The 21,630-nt window shown below is 51.1% G+C and overlaps 1 protein-coding gene across 1 annotated transcript in view; it reads left to right on the top strand.

Moving 5' to 3' along the window:
• LOC135816055 (mucin-3B-like) overlaps positions 1-21,630 on the top strand; it is a 55,906-nt gene that overhangs the window by 27,136 nt on the left and 7,140 nt on the right. The window contains exons 10-14 of the mRNA XM_065329420.1: positions 265-18,937; positions 19,398-19,640; positions 20,130-20,317; positions 20,536-20,673; positions 21,044-21,232. Coding sequence (XP_065185492.1) covers positions 265-18,937; positions 19,398-19,640; positions 20,130-20,317; positions 20,536-20,673; positions 21,044-21,232 — 19,431 coding nt within the window. The remainder of the gene's footprint in view (positions 1-264; positions 18,938-19,397; positions 19,641-20,129; positions 20,318-20,535; positions 20,674-21,043; positions 21,233-21,630) is intronic.

Below are 21,630 nucleotides of genomic sequence, written 5' to 3'. Positions count from 1 at the left end.
TGAATGATTTCATTGTGTCCAGAACGAATCACCATGGCTTTGTTCGTCACTATTCATGTGTTCTCAGAGCAGCCATGATAGCCATTTTAAATTATACACTAAAGAACTAAACATTTTGAAGCTGCCTGCTGAATCCGTTTTACAATAGTATTTTTGCTGAGAAGAAGACCCCATAAGTGCCTTTTAAAACAATTTTTCCGCTTTTCTCTTCTGATTGCTTTTTTTTCTACATGTGCTGTGTTCTGCCAAACTCTCTGTGTGTAGTTGATATGCACTACGGACGATGCTGGTCGTTGCGAGGGTGTTCTAACACTGCCCGCAGATTGGTTTGACGGAGGTCGACTGCCATCAGCTATTCAGCATGCTACTGTGGACTATCGTCTTGAGACGGTGTTCACGACTACATCCCTTGGTCGGGTAGCCCTGCATGCCACACAGCCAGTGCAGGTTAGAAACGATGTGGTGGCCGTGCTGCCGGACTTTCCCGTCATTGCCGGACAAACAGTTGCCGTGCCAGTCTACGCACATGCTGTCTACGCCGTGGCTACCTACAGTTTGCGCTGTGACGCCTCGGCTGGTGTGGAGATCGTGTCAGCATCCGTTGACACGTCGCTCTGGACCACTGACAGTCGTCAGAATCTCTCCACTAGCCTGGCCATCGTGGCAGTGCTGCGAGATCCGGAGCTAGCTTCAGGTAGCGTGGTACAGCGTGACACACTGTTGACACTACAGCTACGACTCAGCAACGCCACACAGGCCATGGCAAGCTCCACAACCATTGACTGCACGGTGTATGGAGTGAACAACATCCGAAGTCAAGAACTCCAGCCGCGTGGTCTACAGTCACCAGTCAGTGCCACCATCAGCGGCGGAGAGAATCAGCGATTGCGTATTGGTACACGCGTACTCCGAGGTCTCATTGCTACAAGTAATCAATCTGAGCTTGTCGACCTGGGCCCTGTGGGTGGAAGATCCACCATTGCATCCATTGACTTGCTCGCTGTTTACTCAGATAACTCCCAGGAACGAGTGGCCAATGCACAGTGCTCTTCACTTAGTACTTCACTTGATTTGTTGCTGGGCTGCTCCGCAGTGCAGCTCAGTGTGAATGCTACGCCAAGTGCTGATACCCGTATCTCTGTGACATTCGGTGGTCTGAATGCAACGCTCGGCTTCAGGGTATGGAGCGTAGTGAGTCAGTCGCAGCCCGTGCAGCTTTCAATGAGCCCTGCGCGGCTTGGCAAGATCAACGGCTGGCTCGAGAGCGAGGCCGGTGCTTGTGTGCAGCGGTACCAGTCAGGTCAGATGCAAGCCAGCGCTCAGTTCACCTACGACGGTGTGTCCGTCCAGGCCGTGTCTGTATTGTCACTGGTGGCTGCGTCTTTCCAGTCATCCAACACATCCATTGCAACTGTATCAGCTACCGATGGTAAAGTACTTGCCGTGAACCCTGGCACGTGTACAGTCAGTGCGTACAGTGACGACATGGAGATTGCAAGCCACTCGGTCATCGTCGATGATAACCTGAACGTCTCAGTAACCTCTCTCAGTGTTGTTGTTGCAACTGGTGTATCACTGTCACTGCCTCCATCACCGTACACTAGTATATCCAGCCAGAGAGCCAGTGCATTTGTACGACAAGAGTTCACGTTTGAAGGAGTCAACGGAACAGCATCGGTTGTAGCCGTTCTCTCTGATAATTCACTGTACGAGCTGTCAGCCAGGGATGGCCTGTCTGTGCGATCACTGGACACCGCTGTAGTGCAGGTGATCGGAGACAATGTTGTGTCGGCCGTATTGAACGGCAGTGGAGAGCTTATTGAAGCTAGATGGTCCTCGACCTCTCCACAGTGCTCGTCTGACCTGATTGCCTCTGGCCGCAGTAGCGTTGCCGTGCGCTTGCCACGCGCCATACAGGTCAGCCTTGTCAGCCAGCACACCACGTTGACCGTACCGACAGACTCGGCATCTCACATTCTGCCAACGACAAGCAGCCTGACTGTGACGGTGTCCTACCAGAATGGACGTAGAGTGGACCTGACCGCCGATAGCCGCACTGTCTATGACACCTCATTGGCAGCTGGCCTGTTCACTGTGGTAGTGAGCGGTGGTTCTGCCAGCGTTCTACCAAACACCGCAGGTCTGTTTGGTACCACTGTACTGCTCGTGCGTTTCCACCATCTGAATCTTACGGCCAGTTTACCACTGACCGTGACCGGATTGAGTCATGTGTCAGTATTCGCATCACCCTATCCTACATACCACACGTCTAGCAACAAGCGTATAAACAGCTTGCACAGGATCGGAAGTACAAGCCCGTCATCGTACCAACAGGCTGAACTGCACGTCACCGCTCACTTCCTGGACAACTCCACCGCTGACATTTCCACGCATCTAACGCTCATATCGTCCGACCGTCCATCTGAAATCTCCATCTCCACCAACATCGTGCGCCCAGTGCCAGCCGCTGCGGAAGGCACTGTAATTCTGACAGCAAGCTTTGTAGCAAAGCACATGGCTACAGTGCGCATGCACCTCAATCAGTCAACTGTTCGTATCGTTCAACTTCAGAATATGACACTATCTTCTGGCTTCACATTGTCTGGCGCACAGCTTGCTACCGGACAGAGTCAGCTATCAGCTGTCTTCTCGGATGGTACACAGTATGCTAGTTTGTTCAGTGGCTCAGTGCCTGTATTGCCTGGCAGCATATCATTCTCATTGGACACGCCAAGTGCCGCCTCTGTGGACACCAGAACCGGTCTTGTATCTCTTCTAGCCAACCATCATTCCTTGGTCAGATTGACAGCAAGTGCTGTTGGCAGTTCAGGCGTTACCGCAATGCTGCTGTTTGCATGTAACCTCCATGCCGAGGCTGGAGATATTGACATTGGCAATAGTACCGGCTTGCCAGTGGACAGGCGTGCTGTGAACGAGCTGTTTGTCCTGCCCATGTACGTCAACACCGGCACGTATAGCCTGGGCGATATGTCAGTCTGTCTCATATTCGATCCCCTACTGATCAAATTCAATACAGTCACAGCAGCCACGGCCTGGTCAGGTGCTACCGTGAACCTCAGCCCACGCGGCAGTCAGACTTGCATCACTGCTAGCAATCCATCGTCAAGAGCTTCTGGTTTGGTTCATGTTGTGAATGTTGTTGTTCAAACTCTAGCCGCTGGGCAAGTGGATGTGAATGTTCGAATTGATCGCCTTGTAAGCACAGGCGATTCTCCTGTGGAGCTGACACGGCCTTTCTCATTCTCCAAAGCTGGCAAGGTGTCATTCCTGGTTGGTAACAGTGTGAGTAGTGGACGACGTCGACGATCCATGCTGGACTCAGCGGTACATGAGCGACTCAGACGAGCAACTGCATGCGCGACACCACCGTGTGATACGTGCCCAGGTAGTAGATCGCCAGCGGACACCGATGGCAGTTGTGAGTTTGACGGTGCTGATGTGTCATATCTACAGCGCTACCTAGTCGAGGGCCTCTTCAACTTTGCACTGCCCACGGGCCGAGCACTGGTTAGTAACCTAACAAACTATCAACGCAGCGCCCTGGATGCTGACGGCAACCAGGCAGTGAACACGGGTGACCTGTACTTTATACAGCGTGTGAATCTGCGCCTACTGAACTTCCTGGTGTCATCAGTCACCGTTCCAGTTCAAGATGTGAATTCGCCATGTCTGCTTATCGTCAACGCAACCTTTCAAACTGCTAATGGCAGCCTACCTGACAATACCGATGTGTTTGTGGACATCAGTTTGCCATTCGATCCCACCTATAGCCAGCAGCAACAGTTTGATAGATCGGTGTTTCTCAAGGGAACTCTCCTGTCCTCTTCAAAGTCGATAGCAGTGGAAGGCGGTGTGGTACAGATGCAGAAGTTCTCCGATGGTACGTTTGGCATGGAAGGCCAGTTTGAAGTGAATGTCAGCAACATTGGCATCAGCTTCCTGCAAGTCACCCATGATAGTAACAACCGCACTGGTGCTGTAAGGTCATTTGCTTTCCTGGGCAGCAGTACGCCTCCCCTGGCACACAGTCAGCCGTTCGGTGTGGATGTTACCGTGTTCAGCCAGCGCATCTCATTCTCCACCAACGTGGGATTCAATCCGTTCACCGCCGTCAACAACACGCTGAAATCATCTGACTGCTCCGTCAACACTCGCCCGGAATTCAATTCCAGTTTGTACACTGTCAGTGTGGTAGAGGGCAGTGCAGTAGGGCAGTCTGTCTTGCTTGCTCAAGCTGTAGACAGCGACAGTGGCACCAATGCTCAGTTGAGCTATTCCATCATCTCGAACCGGACTGTCCCGTTTGTGATATCAGCATCGTCTGGCCTGATCACTGTGAATGGCACGCTGGATAGAGAGATGTCATCTCGCTATCAGTTCACGGTTAGTGTGATTGATAGCAGTATCAACAATCCCCTCTCAGCCACTGCAACAGTCACGGTCGTCATCACCGATGCTAATGACAACATTCCAGTGTTACACAACCTACCTGCCCGTATTGACCTGGTTGAGAACATCCCTGCTGGCTATATAGTACTGGATATTAATGCTACTGATGGTGATATTGGATCAAATGCCCGGATCACATTCACCGTGATATCCTCCACACCAGCAGGATGGGTGTCAGTGAACAGTACTGGGGTGGTGTACACATTACAGCCACTGGACAGAGAGCAAGTTTCTAGTATCCGTGTACAGTTCAGTGTTGCCGATGGCGGCTTGCCTGCGTATAGCGTGAACGCATCCATCACCATTGCCGTGGAAGATCTCAATGACAATGTGCCCGTGTTCAATACACCCATTGCTAGCACTGAGACAGTCTTCCTGACTGAGAACACTACGCCTGGACAACAGGTGTATGCCTTCAATGCCACCGATGCTGATCAGTCTAGCAATGCATCCTTGGTGGTCTATCAGCTTGTTTCTGGCAATGATAACTCAACCTTCTTGCTCTCCTCGCGTTCTGGAATCCTGACGCTGAGCAAAGGTTTGGACTTTGAGAGCCAAACAGCATTCAACTTGACTGTCCGTGCCACAAATCCCATACCATACTCGCCGATGTCACTGGTTTCCGAAACTCGGGATCTCCTTGTCGTCATTCGTGACGTCAATGAGCATCACCCGGTGTTCTCGCAGCCATCATATGTTGTGTCTGTGTCAGAGAGTGTGACCATCGGTGGCCTCAATGTCTCACTCATGGCATCTGATCCCGATGGGTCGAGTGTTTCAATTACGTATGAGATCATTGCCGGGAACTCGGCTGGTGAGTTTCAACTTGACAACACCACTGGTCTGCTGACCAATGCAAGGCCACTGGACTATGAGATCACACAACAGTACAACCTCACGGTCAGAGCTAGCGAATCAGCTGGCGTGGCAGCACTGTCACGCGACGTCACGGTCATTGTGAACGTCAGCCCAGCAAACGAAGCACGGCCTGTGTTCTCGCAGGCTCACTACACCGCATCAGTGCAGGAGAATACCACCGTTGGTGCCAGTGTACTGCAGCTGCAGGGCAATGACAGTGACGCTGGCACTCACGGCAATCTGACATACGCAATCACAGCAGGCAATGACAATGCTACATTCACCATTGATACTCTGACGGGGGTAATCTACCTAGCTGACTCACTCGATCGAGAGAGCATGGTGACGTTCACCTTGACGGCTACTGTCATGGACCAAGGTAACGGTGCATCGTCCGCCAATGCTACCATCACCATCACTATCACCGATGTCAATGATAACTCGCCTGTCTTCGCTCAGTTCACTAACACACTGAATGTGTCCCTCAGCTCACCAGTCGGTTCACCCATAATCCAGTTGTCCGTCTCGGATGCAGACATTGGTACCAATGCCCTGGTGACCTTCTCACTAGTCAGTGGCAACACCAATGACACGTTTCAGATCACAAACCAAACTGGTGTTTTGGAACTGGCCAAGCGACTTGATCGTCCAGGAGCGGTGTTCTCTCTATTGGTGGCTGCATCTGACGCCGGTGATCCTGGCCGGGTCACCTCTGTTAACATCATGATCAATATTGTCTCGCAATCTCCACTGGCACCACAGTTCTCATCTGTGCTATACAGTGCAAGTATTAACGAGTCACTTGTTGCGGGCACTGTATTCAGTGTTGTGAATGCGAGCATTGCTGCTTCAGCAAGTAGTGGCCAGCTTCAGTATGATCTGAGAGACGCCACTGTACCATTCAGTGTCAATGCTGTTACTGGTCTGGTGTCTCTCAACCGCTCGATTATTGGCATTAGTCAGCCACTATACACCTTTCTAGTCCGTGCCACGGCTACTTACAGCACATTAGTATACGAGGCATACACATCTGTGCAGGTGTCAGTGAGCAACCGTCTTGTTGATCAGCGACCTGTCTTCACCTCACCAACCAGTTACACAGTCTCTGAGAATGCAAGTCTGGGATCTGACATTGGTACAGTTCAGGCCGTCTTTGTCAACTTCGCCGGTCGCTCATCAGACATCACGTACAGCATATCACCACTGTCCAGTGTTTTTACGATCAACTCTTCCTCTGGTGTCATTCGTGTGAGCGCACCATTAGATCGTGAACTGGTGCCGTCATACATGCTAACTGTGCATGCTCAGAATTCCCTCAGTAGCGTAGCGCTGAGCACGGACCAAGCAGTTCGCATCAACGTTTCAGATGTGAATGATGAGACCCCAGTGTTCACGGACAGTGAGTACAATGCAACTGTCTTGGACAGTGTATCCGTGGGTAGTGTGGTAGCTCAGCTGACAGTCCAGGATGGTGACGCAGGTACCAATGCTGCTGTTGTAGTCAGTCTTGCATCACAGCCAGCATGCTCACAGTCATTCCGTGTGGCCAGCACCAGCACCAGCATCAATAACACGGTTGTGAACATCGACACAGCACAGCTACTGGATGTCCTCAACTTCACACAATGCTCTCTACTGTTGACTGTCACCGATCTTGGAAGCCCGGCTCTTAGCTCGTCCGTCAATGTATCCGTCGTGATTACGGATGGTGACAATCATGCCCCGATGTTCACAGCACCGCTGTACAATGTCAGCGTATTGGAGAATGCAACACAGGGTACACTTGTCACACGTGTTACAGCAACTGACCTGGACACAGGTAGTGCAGCGGGTAGTGTGCAGTACAATATTACTGGCGGGTCTGGTCAGGCACACTTCGCCATAAATCCCAGTAATGGTGCTATTGTTACAAATGCTCTGCTCGACACGGAGACAACGCCCAATTTTACACTTCAAATTGCAGCGTTCAATCCAAACTCTAACCGTTTTGCTTCGGCCACTGCCATTGTTGTTATTCGTGTGGTTAATGTCAACGACCATGGTCCAAGGTTTGGCCAGGCACTGTACACTGCACTTGTGTCAGCCTCTGTTCAGCCTGGCTATGCTGTGCTGCAAGTCACTGCCACAGATCGTGACAGCCCTGCCATCGCGTTTAGTATATCTCCAGTGACGTTGTCACTGTTTGTGATGAATGCAAGCAGTGGTGTGCTTACTGCCCGTGGTGGGTACAATAGTAGTCATGTAGGACAGCATACATTCAGTGTGCTTGCAGTGGACAACGCCATTCCTCCACTCAGTGCAAACACCACTGTACAAGTGACCATATTGCCAGCCAATCTGGCTGGTCTCCGTCACCAGGACATGGCCTACTCCACTAGTGGCTTGCTGGTTCAAAACACTATCAGCAGTTCAGAGGATTCCACATCCCGTTTCAACCTCTCCTACATTAGCTATTCCGATACAACACAGGTAACTGTGGCCATCCGTGGCAGCTCAGTGCCGTCGCTCACACTGCGACAAGCAACGCCGCCCCTAACAGCAACCAGTCTCACTGCAACGCTCTTAACGGACGATGTTTACTTTGATTCGCCGCGTGTCCGCGTGTCACTGCACGCTATGGACATGTTTGGTGACTCACGGATCAGTAGTGCAACCGGTACTGTCACCATTGCCCAGGGCACAGCAATGGAGCAGAGTGGCAGCTGTCAGCTGGTTTCTGGCCAGTGCATTGCTAACCTAGTGCTTACTGCTGACTGGTTCACAGCCAGACGCTCGCCCAGCTTGTCTGCTCGCCTCGACACCGGCGGTGTATCAGCAGTAGTTGCGGAAACAATCATCATTCATCCACAGCAGAGTGTCACGCTGAGCAATGATGTCCTGATCCAGCTCCCCACGTACGATCATCTCCGAGGTGACACGCTGACGGTGTCGGCATTCGCACACGACTCCTTTGCCATTAGTGGCTTTGACATCACTCTGTCGGTGGGAAGCGCACTAGAAGTGCTACACTCAGTGTCCACGGATAGTGTGTGGTCTGCACAGTCCGTAATCAGCACCTCTGCTGACAGTGTCAGTGTGAATGCTGTTCTGCAGCCGGGTATGCTACCATCGCCTGTGTCATCACCACCGGGAGCAACACGCCTCTTCCAAGTGCAGCTGAGAGTGCGAGCGAGCGCCGCGGAGAACATGTTTGCAAACCTCACTGCAACTGTTCAGACTCTGACGAACATCAACAACGATGGCTTGCAGCCAGGTGGCCGAGCTGTTCCAACATTCGTTTGGTTTGCAGATCGATTATCACCGGCAAGCCCTGTGGGAAGAGTGTACATTGCACAAAATGATCTAGTTGCAGTGTTTGCTTATCTTGACGGCAATCCAGTATTCAACATGGCCGCCTTCACAGGTATCAACCAAACATACAGTGTTGTGGCACGGGGCGTGTTCCGTTCCGCTGCAGTCCGCGTGCTGACATCATCCATCACGTGCCAGTCATCGTCACTCTCCTTGACTGTAGCCAGTGATTGCAGGTCTGTGATTGTTTCAGATCAACACAGCATGTCTGAGCACCAAGCACTGATTAATGTCACTGCCGGTACTGCACGCAGCTCATTTCTTGTTCATCTCTGGCAGCCGCAGTTCCCACTCCAGATCACTCTCTCTACAACCACCCTGAGCAAGATCGATGGCTGGCAGCAGCTGCCCTCATGTCGTGCTCGCTACCAAACTGCTACCGTACAGCAAGTGCTTGCAAACTTCACCAACGTCATTGACAGTCCGATTACTGTCAACGTCCTGGAGCGGGTCCTTTCCCGTTTGAGTATCACTAACACATCAGTGATGGTACTGAACAGTACAACTGGTATCCTGGAAGGTGTAGCGCCAGGCCAAACAGCTCTGCAACTAAGCACTGCCAGCGGACACACCATTGCCTCAGTGATGTGCAGCGTGTTAGATAGTAGCATCACAATATCTGGTATCGACGTGGCTGTGTTGACGGCTCTTTCGTCTTCCGCCAGTGTTGTCAATGCGCCCTTGTCTGCTGGCTACCTGGCATTTGACTGGTCACACATGTTTAATTTTGAAGGACAGCTTGGCTTTATTCATGCCGCAGCAGTGTTCAGTGATGACACACGGCAAATTCTGGCAGCAGAGGATCTGAGAGTGAGTTCTCTGGACACACTCGTTGTAGTACCTGGCTCATCCAAAGACACGATTGTTGTTCAGCAGAGCAGTGGAGCTGGTGAGTTGCTGGACGTTGCCCTGATCTCAAACTGTTCCGCTGACAATGTCCTATTGTCAGCCCGAGCATTTATCAATGTCACTCTGCCACTGCCTACATCAGTCAGTATCCTTGGCCAGGTCAGTCGCATCACCTTCTCTGGTGATCCATCCACTCGGCGCAACATACCCACAGCAATGTCACTGCAAGTAGCATTGGTGTTTGCAAGCGGTGTGAGACAGGACATGGTCGCTGACTCTCGGACGTTGTTTAACTTTACATCAGGTAGTACCTTGGTCAGTGGCAGCGTGCAAAGTGGACGATTTGTAGTGCAGCCGACTCAATTGGCTTCGGGTCCAGTTACACTGACCATTGCGTTTTCGCATCTGCCAGCATCGTATGCAAGGACCGTAACCTTCACAGTAGTCCAGGCAACGGCAATAACAACAACTGCTTCCCCGTTCCCCACATACTCCGGATCATCGTCCCTCATCAGGCACAGTGTTCACCCCATTGCAAGTACGGGTGTGTTCCAAGAAGCTTTGCTTGCATCTGTACTACACCTGAGCGACGGTAGCACCCATTCTGTGTCTGACATTGTTCAGTACTCCAAGCACACAGTCGGGCTACCAGACTCCAATGTCACCATTACGGGCAGTGGGTCATCACGCCGTGTCCTGGTGACGGATCACACAGTGCCCGCTGGTACAGTGACAATCAATGCTACGCTGTTACAGCTGACATCTGCCATGCCTCTGGTGTTGACCGTGTCACGAACACCTGTAGTAGTGCAGAGTCTCTCATTGACTAGCAATCCCAGTCAACTAACCGGGCTCAGGACCCTAGCAAGAACACAGGTGATTGTACAGGTCATCTTCAATGACACGACACAGTATCCTGTCTTTTCAACATCCATCCGCCCACTGCCAGGCCTGCTGAACCTCTCACTGTCCCATCCAAGTGTAGCTTCCATTGATACCGACACTGGTGCGGTAGTCTTGCTTGGCAACTCACTGCTATCACCTGTCAGAATAACAGCACAGGACACCAGCTCTGCGATTAGCAACACCATTGACGTCCCATGCAATCTTGATCCTGATTCTGGTGATGTCGACATGGGACAGCGGAATGGTTTGGCACTCTCACTTGTCACTGTGGGCCATACCTACTCTATCCCTATCTATGTCAACACAGCCAACCTGCGGCTTGGATCATGGGATTTTCGCCTTTCCTTCAACTCCACCCTGGTGAGAGTAGCCCAAAGATCGGACATAACACGTGGAAATGACTGGCCGAGTGCAGCGCTGTTCGATGGTGTGGCTAATGACCCTGTTAGTGAAGTTAGATTTGGAGGCTCAATAGTGTCTGTTGCTGTTGTTGGAAGCAGACTGCATCTCGCTACTGTGACTTTGACGGCCATTGCCAGTGGCACTAGTTTCCTTGCTCTGGAAGTTGTGACACTCAAATCACAGGATGTCCCAGCCAGGGATATTGGTGCAGCAACACCGCGACAAAGTGCTGCCGCCGATGGCCTTGTTCTTGCCGTGATGTCGTCGTCTGTGGGAAGACGGTCAGTTGAAGAAGACCTGCTCCCGCAAACAACCGGCATTGTTGGCCATCGCAGGTCAAAACGCCAGGCGACTACAGCGTGTTCTGTTCCACCATGTCCTGCATCTCAATGCACTGGTGGAGAACGTCAACTTGGTGACACTAATGGTGACTGCTTGTTTGACGTCAGCGATGTAACGTTTGTTCAACAGTACCTGGCTAGCAAAGCCCAGAACTTCATGGACAGCAATGGTGCCACGATCAAGACTGGCTTGGATACCGTGTCGGATCGGCTTGTTGAACTGGATGCCGATGGAAATGGTGTCATTGATGTGAGTGATGCTCGGTATCTGCTGTTAGTCAACTTTGGTTTACTTCGCTTCATGAGAGAACTCCACATCCTACCCGTGCAAGGACTCGGCTCTAACTGCTCGTTGACACTGCAGGTGCGTTTACTGAACAAAGGTGATGTGCCTGTTGACGGCAGGCAGACAACGGTTGCGTTCTTGTTGGCCAGTAACGAAATAGGTCTGGGTGTGCAGCTTGCATCGTATGCACTGAACGTTTCACAAGTGTCAGGCTCATCTCTGGCTGTACTTCCTGCAGTGTTTGTAGGTGATGGGACATTCCGCTTTAGCTCCCCGGTGAACTTCACCTCTCAGACTATTGGAGTGAGTCTGCTTCAAGTAACGTTTGATGCTCTCGGCGGTAGCAGTGTAGATCGGCAGTTGGTCACCCGAGGCAATCCATCTCCACCGTTCCTTTTCAACACACCCGTTTCTCTCAACATCATGGCAGCTCCTTCCGTCCGTGTATCTTTCATTGCGTCGAACGGTTTCAATCCCGAAGCTCGGCTGAACAACACCCTTACTACAGCTCTGTGTCGTGTACAAGCTACAAGAGTACTGGTCATCTCACCTGCTCTTGTTGTACAGACTGTACTGGAGAATACTGTTCTTCCTGCCATTGTTTTCAATGTCTCAGTTAACAGCACCCTTCCACCATCCTCTCCGTATCAACTGCACTTCACTCTGCCGAATGATGCAGCTATTCAGTCACACTTTGTTGTGAACAGCAGCGCTGCTTCGGCGGGTATTCTGACGACAATTCGACCTTTCGACAGGGAAGCCATCGCAGCATTCAACTTCACTGTCTCTGTATCTACTGTCATTGATGGTGTGCTGCTGACAGCTGATGCCAATGTACTAGTTACAGTGCTGGATGTGAACGACAACGCACCGCAATTGACCGTCGGTACACCAGCAAACGTCACGCTCAGCGCACACACCCCACCCGGCGATCCTGTGTTCAACGTCAGTGCCATCGATCTAGACCTTTCACTGAATGCTCGCTTCAACTTCAGCCTCTCGGGCAGCAACGCATTCAGAATTGACTCCGATGGCCAGGTATACACCACTGATCTACTGCTAGAGAAAGATGTGTACATTGTCAACATCACAGCATTTGACACACCATCTTCAGGCCACTCACTTGCAACTACGACTGTGATTGTTGTGAGTGTACCAGATGTTCCTGATGTGCTCAGCCCGCCAATATTCGAAATGTTCAACGAGTCTCTGTCCGTTCCTGAAAACAGTCCACTCAGCTTGATTATTGCTACATTCGCAGCCAACACTCGGAGCAACTTCTCCAAGGTCTACTACGTCAGCTCCTTGCAACCACTGCCTGTGCAGATCTCTGCGACCACCGGAGAACTGACAGTGACTGGTGCACTGGACTATGAGACAACACCAGTCTACAACATCACAGTGCATGTAACCAGGCCTGGCTTGGACCGGTTCGGGGCGGCCAACAACAGCCGTTCATTTCTCCTGCAAGTCACTGATATCAACGAGCCACCAGTATTCAATGTATCCGATTTAAGTCCAGTGTTATCGATCAAGGCCAATACATGGCCACAAACTGTTCTTGGAGACTTCCTTGCCACTGACCAGGACTTCGGTCTGCAAGGTCAGCTGGCGTACAGCATTCTAGCTACCAGTGCACCGCCACACTTCTTTACTATCTCTCAGTCTGGCATACTCAGCACAGACAGTGTTCTGCTTAACTCTAGTGGTCAGTATTACACACTGCAGTTACTAGTGAGTGATGGGGGAAACCCCTCGCTAACCGATGACATCACGGTCAACATCACGGTGAATGCAGTGGATGCTCCCACATTTGATCAATCAGAGTACATGGTGGATATCCCGGAGAACAGTGCAGTATCTACACCAGTCGGCTCTGTGCTGGCAGTGGGTGATAACGCAACGGTTACGTACAGCATCATCGGCGGCAACGAACGTGGCTCCTTCAGCATTGAGCCGCTCACGGGAAACATCACCGTTTTCCAGGATAACATAGATGCGGAGCAGGTGTTAGCGTATTCCCTCACGGTGCTTGCAGCAGCGTATGACTTGTCCACACAGTCCAATCTCAGCACGTCTGTGTCTGTGAATATCCGTGTGCTGGACGAGAACGATAACATGCCAGTGTTTGATAGCAACACACTGAACTTCTCCATTGTTGAAAACACGCCGTTGCATTCTGTACTACACACTGTATCTGCAACGGATCGCGATGTATTGCCGCAAAACTCTTTGGTATCGTTCACACTGCTTGACTTGATCACAACATTCCGCATCAATGCCTCTACAGGGGTGGTGGAGAATCTCGTGTCAATTGATCGCGAGACAACTCCATTCTTCACTGCAAATATATCTGCCGCTGACAGTGGTATGCCGTCGTTGAGTAGTGATGGCGTGATGAAGGTAACTGTGTTGGATATCAACGACAACGCTCCCAAATTCCATCAAGCACCATTGGTTGCCAGACTGGACGATACCGCCGTGGTGGGTGAACCAGTGGCACACTTCATGGCCTCCGATCCGGACCTGGGAAGTAACGGCACGGTCGTCTTCTCACTGGGCGTTTCATCACTGCCATCTCAGCAGATACCCGTATCGGTCAATGCTACCTCGGGTGAACTGACAGTGTCGGCATCTCTGCACGATCTGAACGTAGACCAGTTCAGTGTGCAGATTGTGGCGAGTGATCAAGGTCGCCCTGCTCTATCCAGTACAGCAATGATAGTAATCCACGTAGCTGCACTAGCTCTCACTCCCAGACTCAGTGCCACCGGTGGTCTAAGTGTTGTACAGGGTGTTGTCTCTAACACTAGTGCAATGAGCTACACCAGCTATTTAGGCCTGATCACGGGACCAAGCGGTGAAGTCAGGACCACATTCGGAAGTCTGTCTGCATCCCGGACGTTTAGCTATGCGAGTGATCCTCCAGCGACCGTGCAAGCAACTCTGCTGAGCGCTTCGACTCAGGTCTTTTGCACACCAACTGGCTCAACGTGCCGCGGGGCTATCACCATTGCTGCCCAGGTGAAGACGGCATACTTCAAGACATTGATCCGCAGCCCAGTGTACGTCAGGATACAGGGATCGTCACTGACAGCTAAGACATCAAGCTGTATGTCTGTGGCCCTGCCAGGTGTATGCACTGTCACAATAACATTGCAGAAATCGGATTTCCCAACAGCTGGAACATCACCAGCTCCTGCTAGCATTTCTTTTGGCCTTTCGCCACAGCAGCTCACACAAAGTCTTGGAACTGTTCAACTCCAACCTCTTCCATCATACTCAGTAACAGATAACAATGTGTTCGTTGAGTTGCCTTGGGAACCAGTTTACCGTGGCGATGCGTTTGAAGTCAGGGTGAGCAGTCAGACTGCCGACCGAGTGGAGGGTTTCAACATCAAGTGTACGAGTGGACCAGGTTTGCAGATATCTTCCAGCATCATCATTGACCAGGCTTGGGACTATCAAACGTCACAATTCGGGGCATCTCTGTCAATCCCGGCATTCATACCCGCGACGGCAACCTCTCGTCCAGCCTTCACCGCCGGCAGAACACATTTGTTCTCACTGCAGCTGACGGTAACGCAGTCAGCAAGCCTGGGCAGTAACACCTCTGTACAGTGCAGTGTAAGCAGTCTTGTCACAGAGCTAGGACAAGTACAGCCCAGCGGTGCTTCATCTCCGTTTGCTGCCATCACATTTGGACAGTTTGGTCGCAGCACGGCTGGTCTTGTGTCTGTCGATGCTGATGCTGTTGTAGCCGTATTTGGTGATGTGGACTCCAGTGAACTGGTCAACACAGCTGTAGTGACTGGTCAGCCAGTTCTCAGTACTATGACTGTAGTGGCTGGATACGTATCAGGCAGAACTACTGGCACCACAGGTCAAGCATCATGTACCAGTAACTCTACCAGTGTTGCATCTGTTGATGCTTCATGTGCGCATGTCATTCTTAACGGCATGGAGACAGCCGGGTCGCATAATGCCCGCATCGGTGTTAGCGTTGGAAGTGTGACAACTAGCGTGTCTATTATTGTATGGCATCCAACATCTTTCCAGTTGTCCACAGATGACGATGAGCTGTCCTTGGTATCATCATGGCGGAATGCTGCTGATGGCTGCAATGCTCGCTATCAACAAACTGCATTGCGTGTTTCATGCACTTTCAGCAATGGCCAAGTATCCATCCCTGGTGTTGACATCACTGACACAGCCAAGTCCTATCTGCGTGTTGACAAGCCAACTGTAGTTTCTTTGAATGGCTCCATTGCAACTGGCATCATGCCTGGATCTGTTGCTGCGACTTTGCCTAACCCAGTCCCCAGTCGGCCACCCCTTGCCAGCTTGCCGTTGCTAGTAACCTCCTCTGCACCAGTGTCTGTTGTGGGACTCAGTATATCTGTTGTCAGCAGGCTGGATCTTACACTGAACACACCGACATCTAGAAGTATGTGGGTACCAGCAGCTGCTCCGTTCATCACTACCCGACTGATTCAAGACCTCAACCTGGAGGGCAAGATGGCCAGCCTTATTGTTGCTGCACATTTCAGCGACGGTCAGGCACAGATTGTGACTCAGGCCGATGGTGTGGTACTATCATCGTTGAATACAGCCGTGCTGACTGTTGCAGGCCACACCATATCTACTCGTGGCTCAGGTAGTGGAGACCTACTCTTGGCAACACTCTCGTCAGGTCAGTGTGATGCCAGGGTTCTTGCTAACGGTACGGCCATGCTAAATATTGTGACTCCCGCGCCTGTGCAAGCTGAGCTAATTGCCAGTACAACACGACTAACACTGGCTGGTGATGCACTAAGGCAGACTGGTGTGCAAAGCAGAGCACAGATCACCTCTAACCTAGTTTTCAGCACGCCATCAGGTCTAGCTAATATTCCTATGACATCTGACACACGCACAGTCTACACGCTTAGCAACTCGCTGTTCATTCTGACCAGGAATGCCGATGGCAGTGTGGAAGTCTCTGGTAATGGGTCGGTAACATCGGATACAATTAGAACCGGCACCACTGATCTGGTAGTCTCCTTTGTACACACTAACTTGACGGCTGTTGTCACGCTCCAGCTTGTACTGACCGACGTGGTACAGCTGGCGTCACACCCGTATCCATCATACACAGGATCCGGCTCACATCACGTGTCGGTCTTGAGCCCTCTCGCAAACACAGGCATCTACCAACAGGCCACCATGAGAATGCAGCTGGTGACAACAGACAAACAAATCGTCGATGTTAGTGCGCACAGCCGCACGGATGTATACGTCGAAAACAGCACCGACTCTTCGCTCTCGGCACAACTGAGGCGCACATCAAGTAATGAATTCCGATTAAGTGTCTCTCCGTCACTACAAGCCAATGGTAACATCACAATAGGAGCCAGCTTTGATGGAGATGTTGCCAACTTCTTGTTGATTGAGGTTTCAGCCACACCAGTTGAGGTGGTTTCCTTGAGAATTCACTCTCTGCCGAGGAACACACTGCGAGGCGTGCAGCTTGTTACCCAGCACCAACTCACCGTTGCTGTAACATTCTCAGACAGCACACAGCACCCGAACTATCTCTCTGCATCCAGTCCAGCCCTGCCTAACCTGCTCAGGTTTAGTAGTAACAGCTATTTCAATACGACAGGTATGAGCACCGGCATCATCACACCAAGCATCAATTCTCCTCTCAACGCAGCGCTAGTCACAGCCATCGCCATGCCAACGCCCCAGTGCGGCAGCAATTGCACCACGGCGAGCCATACTCTCCCGTTCACCGTCAACCTGGACCCCGCCATCGGCGATGTAGACATCGGGCAGGCCTCTGGCGTGGCGCTGCCGGTTAGACGGACTGGCACGACGTTCACCGCTGCTGTGCGTGTGAACTCTGGAAGCAGTGTAGTGAACACGCTGGACTGTCTTGTTATCTATGACTCAGCCGTGCTGTCAGTGAGCAAAGTAAGTGAAGGCACTAGCTGGAGCAGTCGAGTCAGCTGCACACTCAACTACGGTGATCCAGGTGAGATCCGTGCCACGTGCTCCGACATTAGCTCGGGTGCTCCGAGAGGCACTTCTCTGAACGTTCTCATCATAGAGTTCATGGCCAAGGCATCAGGAATGGCTCATGTCAGTGGCATGGTGAATACCATCTCTACGTACAGTGGTCTCAATCCCATCACCATCGGTGCACCAACACCACGGCCGTTTATTGCCGGTGATTTCTTCCAAGTGGTCAGCGCAAACCGCCGGCGTCGCTTCACCAGTCCGAGCGGCAATGCGGTGCCTGTCATCGCAGAACGACATCGTCGCAACACTGCTAGTGCAACATCTACCTGCACCAGTATATCATGTGCAACATGCACTGCTGCTAGGGAGATTGGAGATACGAATGGCGATTGCAGCTTTGATGCAAACGATGTTACCTTCACGTTGATCTATCTCGCTGAGAGAGGGAATGATTTCAGAACTACTCGAGGCCAAGCCTTAGCCAACACTCTTCTTTCTGTACAAGTGGAAGAGCTCGATGCCAATGAGGATGGTACCGTACTGATCGACGATGCACGCTTCCTTTCCGAGTATCTTGTTGATTTCATCTACGCGTTGGTTCCACCAATCTCTATTGTGCCAGTGTCCAGCCTGCAATCACAGTGCATGCTCACTGTTTCCGTCAAGCTTGCACGTGCTAATGCCATGCCCATCTCCAGTCAGACTCGTGTTGTCGTGCACCTGTCTCACGAGAACCAGAGTTTTGCAGCGGACTTCACCAATCAGTCCACGGTAGTGCAGGGGCAACTGCTGGCAGTGCCCGGTGACGCGGGTGTGTTTGTAGAGACGGCATTCAGCCCGGATCAACAGCTGTTCTCGCTCGCGTTGGATGCCAACTTTGAGCTGTCAAACGTAGGCATGTCACTGCTGGAAGTCACGCAGAGTACGACTGGCACAACCTCATTGGAACGACAGCACTACTTCTATCAAACATCCAACGCATCCAGCAGTCCATCGTCGGGCGTTGATGCCACTCTAACAGTAGCTGGTCACAAGGTCACTGTCCGCGCAGGAACCAGATCGCAGCCGCTGATGACATTCGATAACTTGCTCTCCTCTAGGTCCTGCTCTGACAATCCGCTACTGGCTGATGACTTACGGATTGAAGTTCACAATGGAACATCTGCCACCATACAGTGGGACATCACTAACCCCAGGCAGGCACTACAAGACACTTTCAATCTAACTCTGACCATTCTGGAATGTGACCTCATGCCTGTTGGACCGTCGGGTTGCCAAGATCAACAGTTCATCGCCGTTGGAAGTCTGAATGACTCTACTCCGTGTAGGCAACGGCTGTTTGACGTGTCTGGCCTACAAGCAAGCCTCACAGTACTCTCTCCGCACACTGCTACCTACTTTCAAGTGTCTTCTCTTCTGCCATCTCGCTCCCCGTCTTCAGCATGGGCTGTGGCCGAGCTGCCGCAAGCACGTAAGAGCAACCCTTTATCGGGATCTGACACTGTATCATCTTGTTGTGGATATTACAACTCACACGTGCCATGTCACACTTTTTTCTTTCTTTTTTTACCATGCTCCCGAATAAATGCGGAAAGTGGTGGCTGGGCCCGGCTGCTCAGCCGACCTTGGTGGTCTCGGCGTCTGCACAGACAAAGCAGGACTTTAATGTGTGAATACGCTATTATGTTAAAGGGTTGGGCATTGTAACCGTCTGAGTTATCAATACTTTCAACACCACAAGCTTTGTTAGTGTTCTAGCGTTAGAACTGGCCTTTTGAGGCCGAACGTCTTCTGCTCATCTTCCAACCACTATAGTACGTGTACTGTGTGCTACGCAGTCGGCAGGAAGCGCGAGCTCCTACGTTTGGAGCAGCCACCTTCTATGCACCAATGTCATGTTATGTCATGTTTCTTGTGTTCTTATATTGCAGCACCGGAGGGTCTGCTTCCACCGACTGTCACACCGCAAAACGATAACCTTCTGATCGAGTGGATGCAGCCTAACAAACCCAACGGCTGCATCCTCTCCTTTACCGTCTTGGCAATCTTTAGCAATGGAGAGAACAGAACGCTGTTCACAGGTCTGGAGAACTCAACAGTCTGGTTTGGCGGTGCCGAGGAGACCACAGTCATTCGCCTGTATGCAGCAAACAGTGCAGGAGTCATCAGTGCAGGTAACATTGCTGAGAACAGCACAGTAACTACTGTACTCTGTGCTGATGCTCATCTACCCATCACTGTGTGTGTGTGTGTGTGTGTGTGTGTGTGTGTGTGTGTGTGTGTGTGTGTGTGTGTGTGTGTGTGTGTGTGTGTGTGTGTGTGTGTGTGTGTGTGTGTTTACTTGCATGTGGGCTGCACGCTATATTGTCAGTGTATGTGTGTGGAGTTTTTTGGCTCAGTGTTACTTCTATACAACTGCATTTCAGTGGGACTATTCATTATATATTCCTCTTCCCTGATCCCTGGTCAGTGGATGGACGGTCTGCTTCCAGGACCCATTGAAGCGACAGTATTGATAATGCATGAACTAAGAAGTATGTTCATGAAAACTTGGTGCATGTTCCGTTATTGATCATTGTATCGACGTTGGTACTTTCCCCAATTCTTTCTCTCCGCATCATGCTAACAATAATCCCACTATCGGTGATCCTCTTTAACTGCAGAAACACCCAGAGAAGGACTGATCAAGTCATCCTCATCGACAGCCATCGCAGCTGTGGCTGCCATTCCCATTGTTCTTGTTCTTGGAGTGCTGCTGCTATTGCTACTGCTCTCACACAGGCGCCGCAAGTCAGCCGGATACGGCATCATGAAAGACTTTGACGACTTCAAAAGAGATCAGATTGAAATCGTGAGTAATCTGATGTTGAATGCTGAGTGGAGGCTACCATTAAACAAAAAGGGATATTTTGCCTCTGTTTCCAAGGGACCTCGCAACGGCCGCTGATACCCGGAATAGAGATTGAAGTACATGTAGCTGAATGTTATGCATGCTAGAACTCGGCTCAATTTTGGATCACATTTGCAGTGTCTTAGCTTGATTTGGTGCTATTCCATGTTCTTATTCAGGAAATGAAACCAACAGCCCTGTCGGGACTTGCTTCCCCTGCCCATCGGTCACTGGCACAGAAAGAGCGTCACTTTGAGCGGAAGTTCGCCAGCAAGGACTTTGCCAGCAAGTTCTGGAGTCGTGATGAAGCTAGCATTGTGAGTTAGACTGCTTGACCAATGCTATAGCAATCCACAGTCCTCTGTGTGCCGCACACCTTGTACACAAAGTCCTCAGCAGGGAGTAGTAAAATACCGGTATTTTACTACTCCCTGGTCCACAGTGTGATGCACACAGTGTACTCACAGTGTAGAGTGTGTCACACACACACACACACACACACACTGTGCTCAGTTGCCCTGTGTATACAGCACACCAATGCAGAGTGTGTGTGTGTGTGCAATCATATCAGGAATGTTACCGGCCTCAAACATGTGCTTGCCCTCCCACTGCTGCATGCAATACCAGCAACTAACATGTTGTTGCAATGTGTTGCCTTGCCCATGTGTGTGTCACCTTTCTTTACAGGAGCTGAGTCCGTACAATGAGCTGCAGATCCGCGCTAAGGATACTATTCTCGGACCGGCGCATTACAGCGAGGATGAAGGAGATGCTGAAGACGATCAGGTATCCACCATGTCACTGGAGTCACCCACACCCGAGCAATCTAATTGGGTTCTGAGCAGCTCAGAGCAGATGGAACGCAGGATTGAGAGAGTAAGCAAAGCATGGGATGAGCACTGTTGGAACGATGGTGCAGTTGGTAAACACAAACATCATATTCCTGCACAGTGGCAGGTTGTAGGTGATGAAAGATGGCCGAGTGGCAAGTACATGTACAGCACTGGTGATCCAGTGACTGTCAACGTTGGAAAAAGAGTCTAATGGGGATACTGTGCACATTAACAACAGTGTTACTGCCTGCAGTGCTAAGCATGAGTACAGTGTATCTGAATGAGAATAGCTATTGGACTGCGCTGCTTACTTCAAGTGTATGGCAATAGTAGTAGTAGTAGTAGTTTTGTTTAAGAGAACACAAACCTACAAATCATGTTGAAAGACAAAAGTTGTTGTTCTTACAGTCGTGCATGATGACATGATGACTGACCAGGTGT

This window comes from Sycon ciliatum, chromosome 4 (genome assembly GCF_964019385.1).
Source record: "Sycon ciliatum chromosome 4, ocSycCili1.1, whole genome shotgun sequence".
NCBI lineage: Eukaryota > Metazoa > Porifera > Calcarea > Leucosolenida > Sycettidae > Sycon > Sycon ciliatum.
This window is presented reverse-complemented; position numbering and strand designations above follow the sequence as displayed.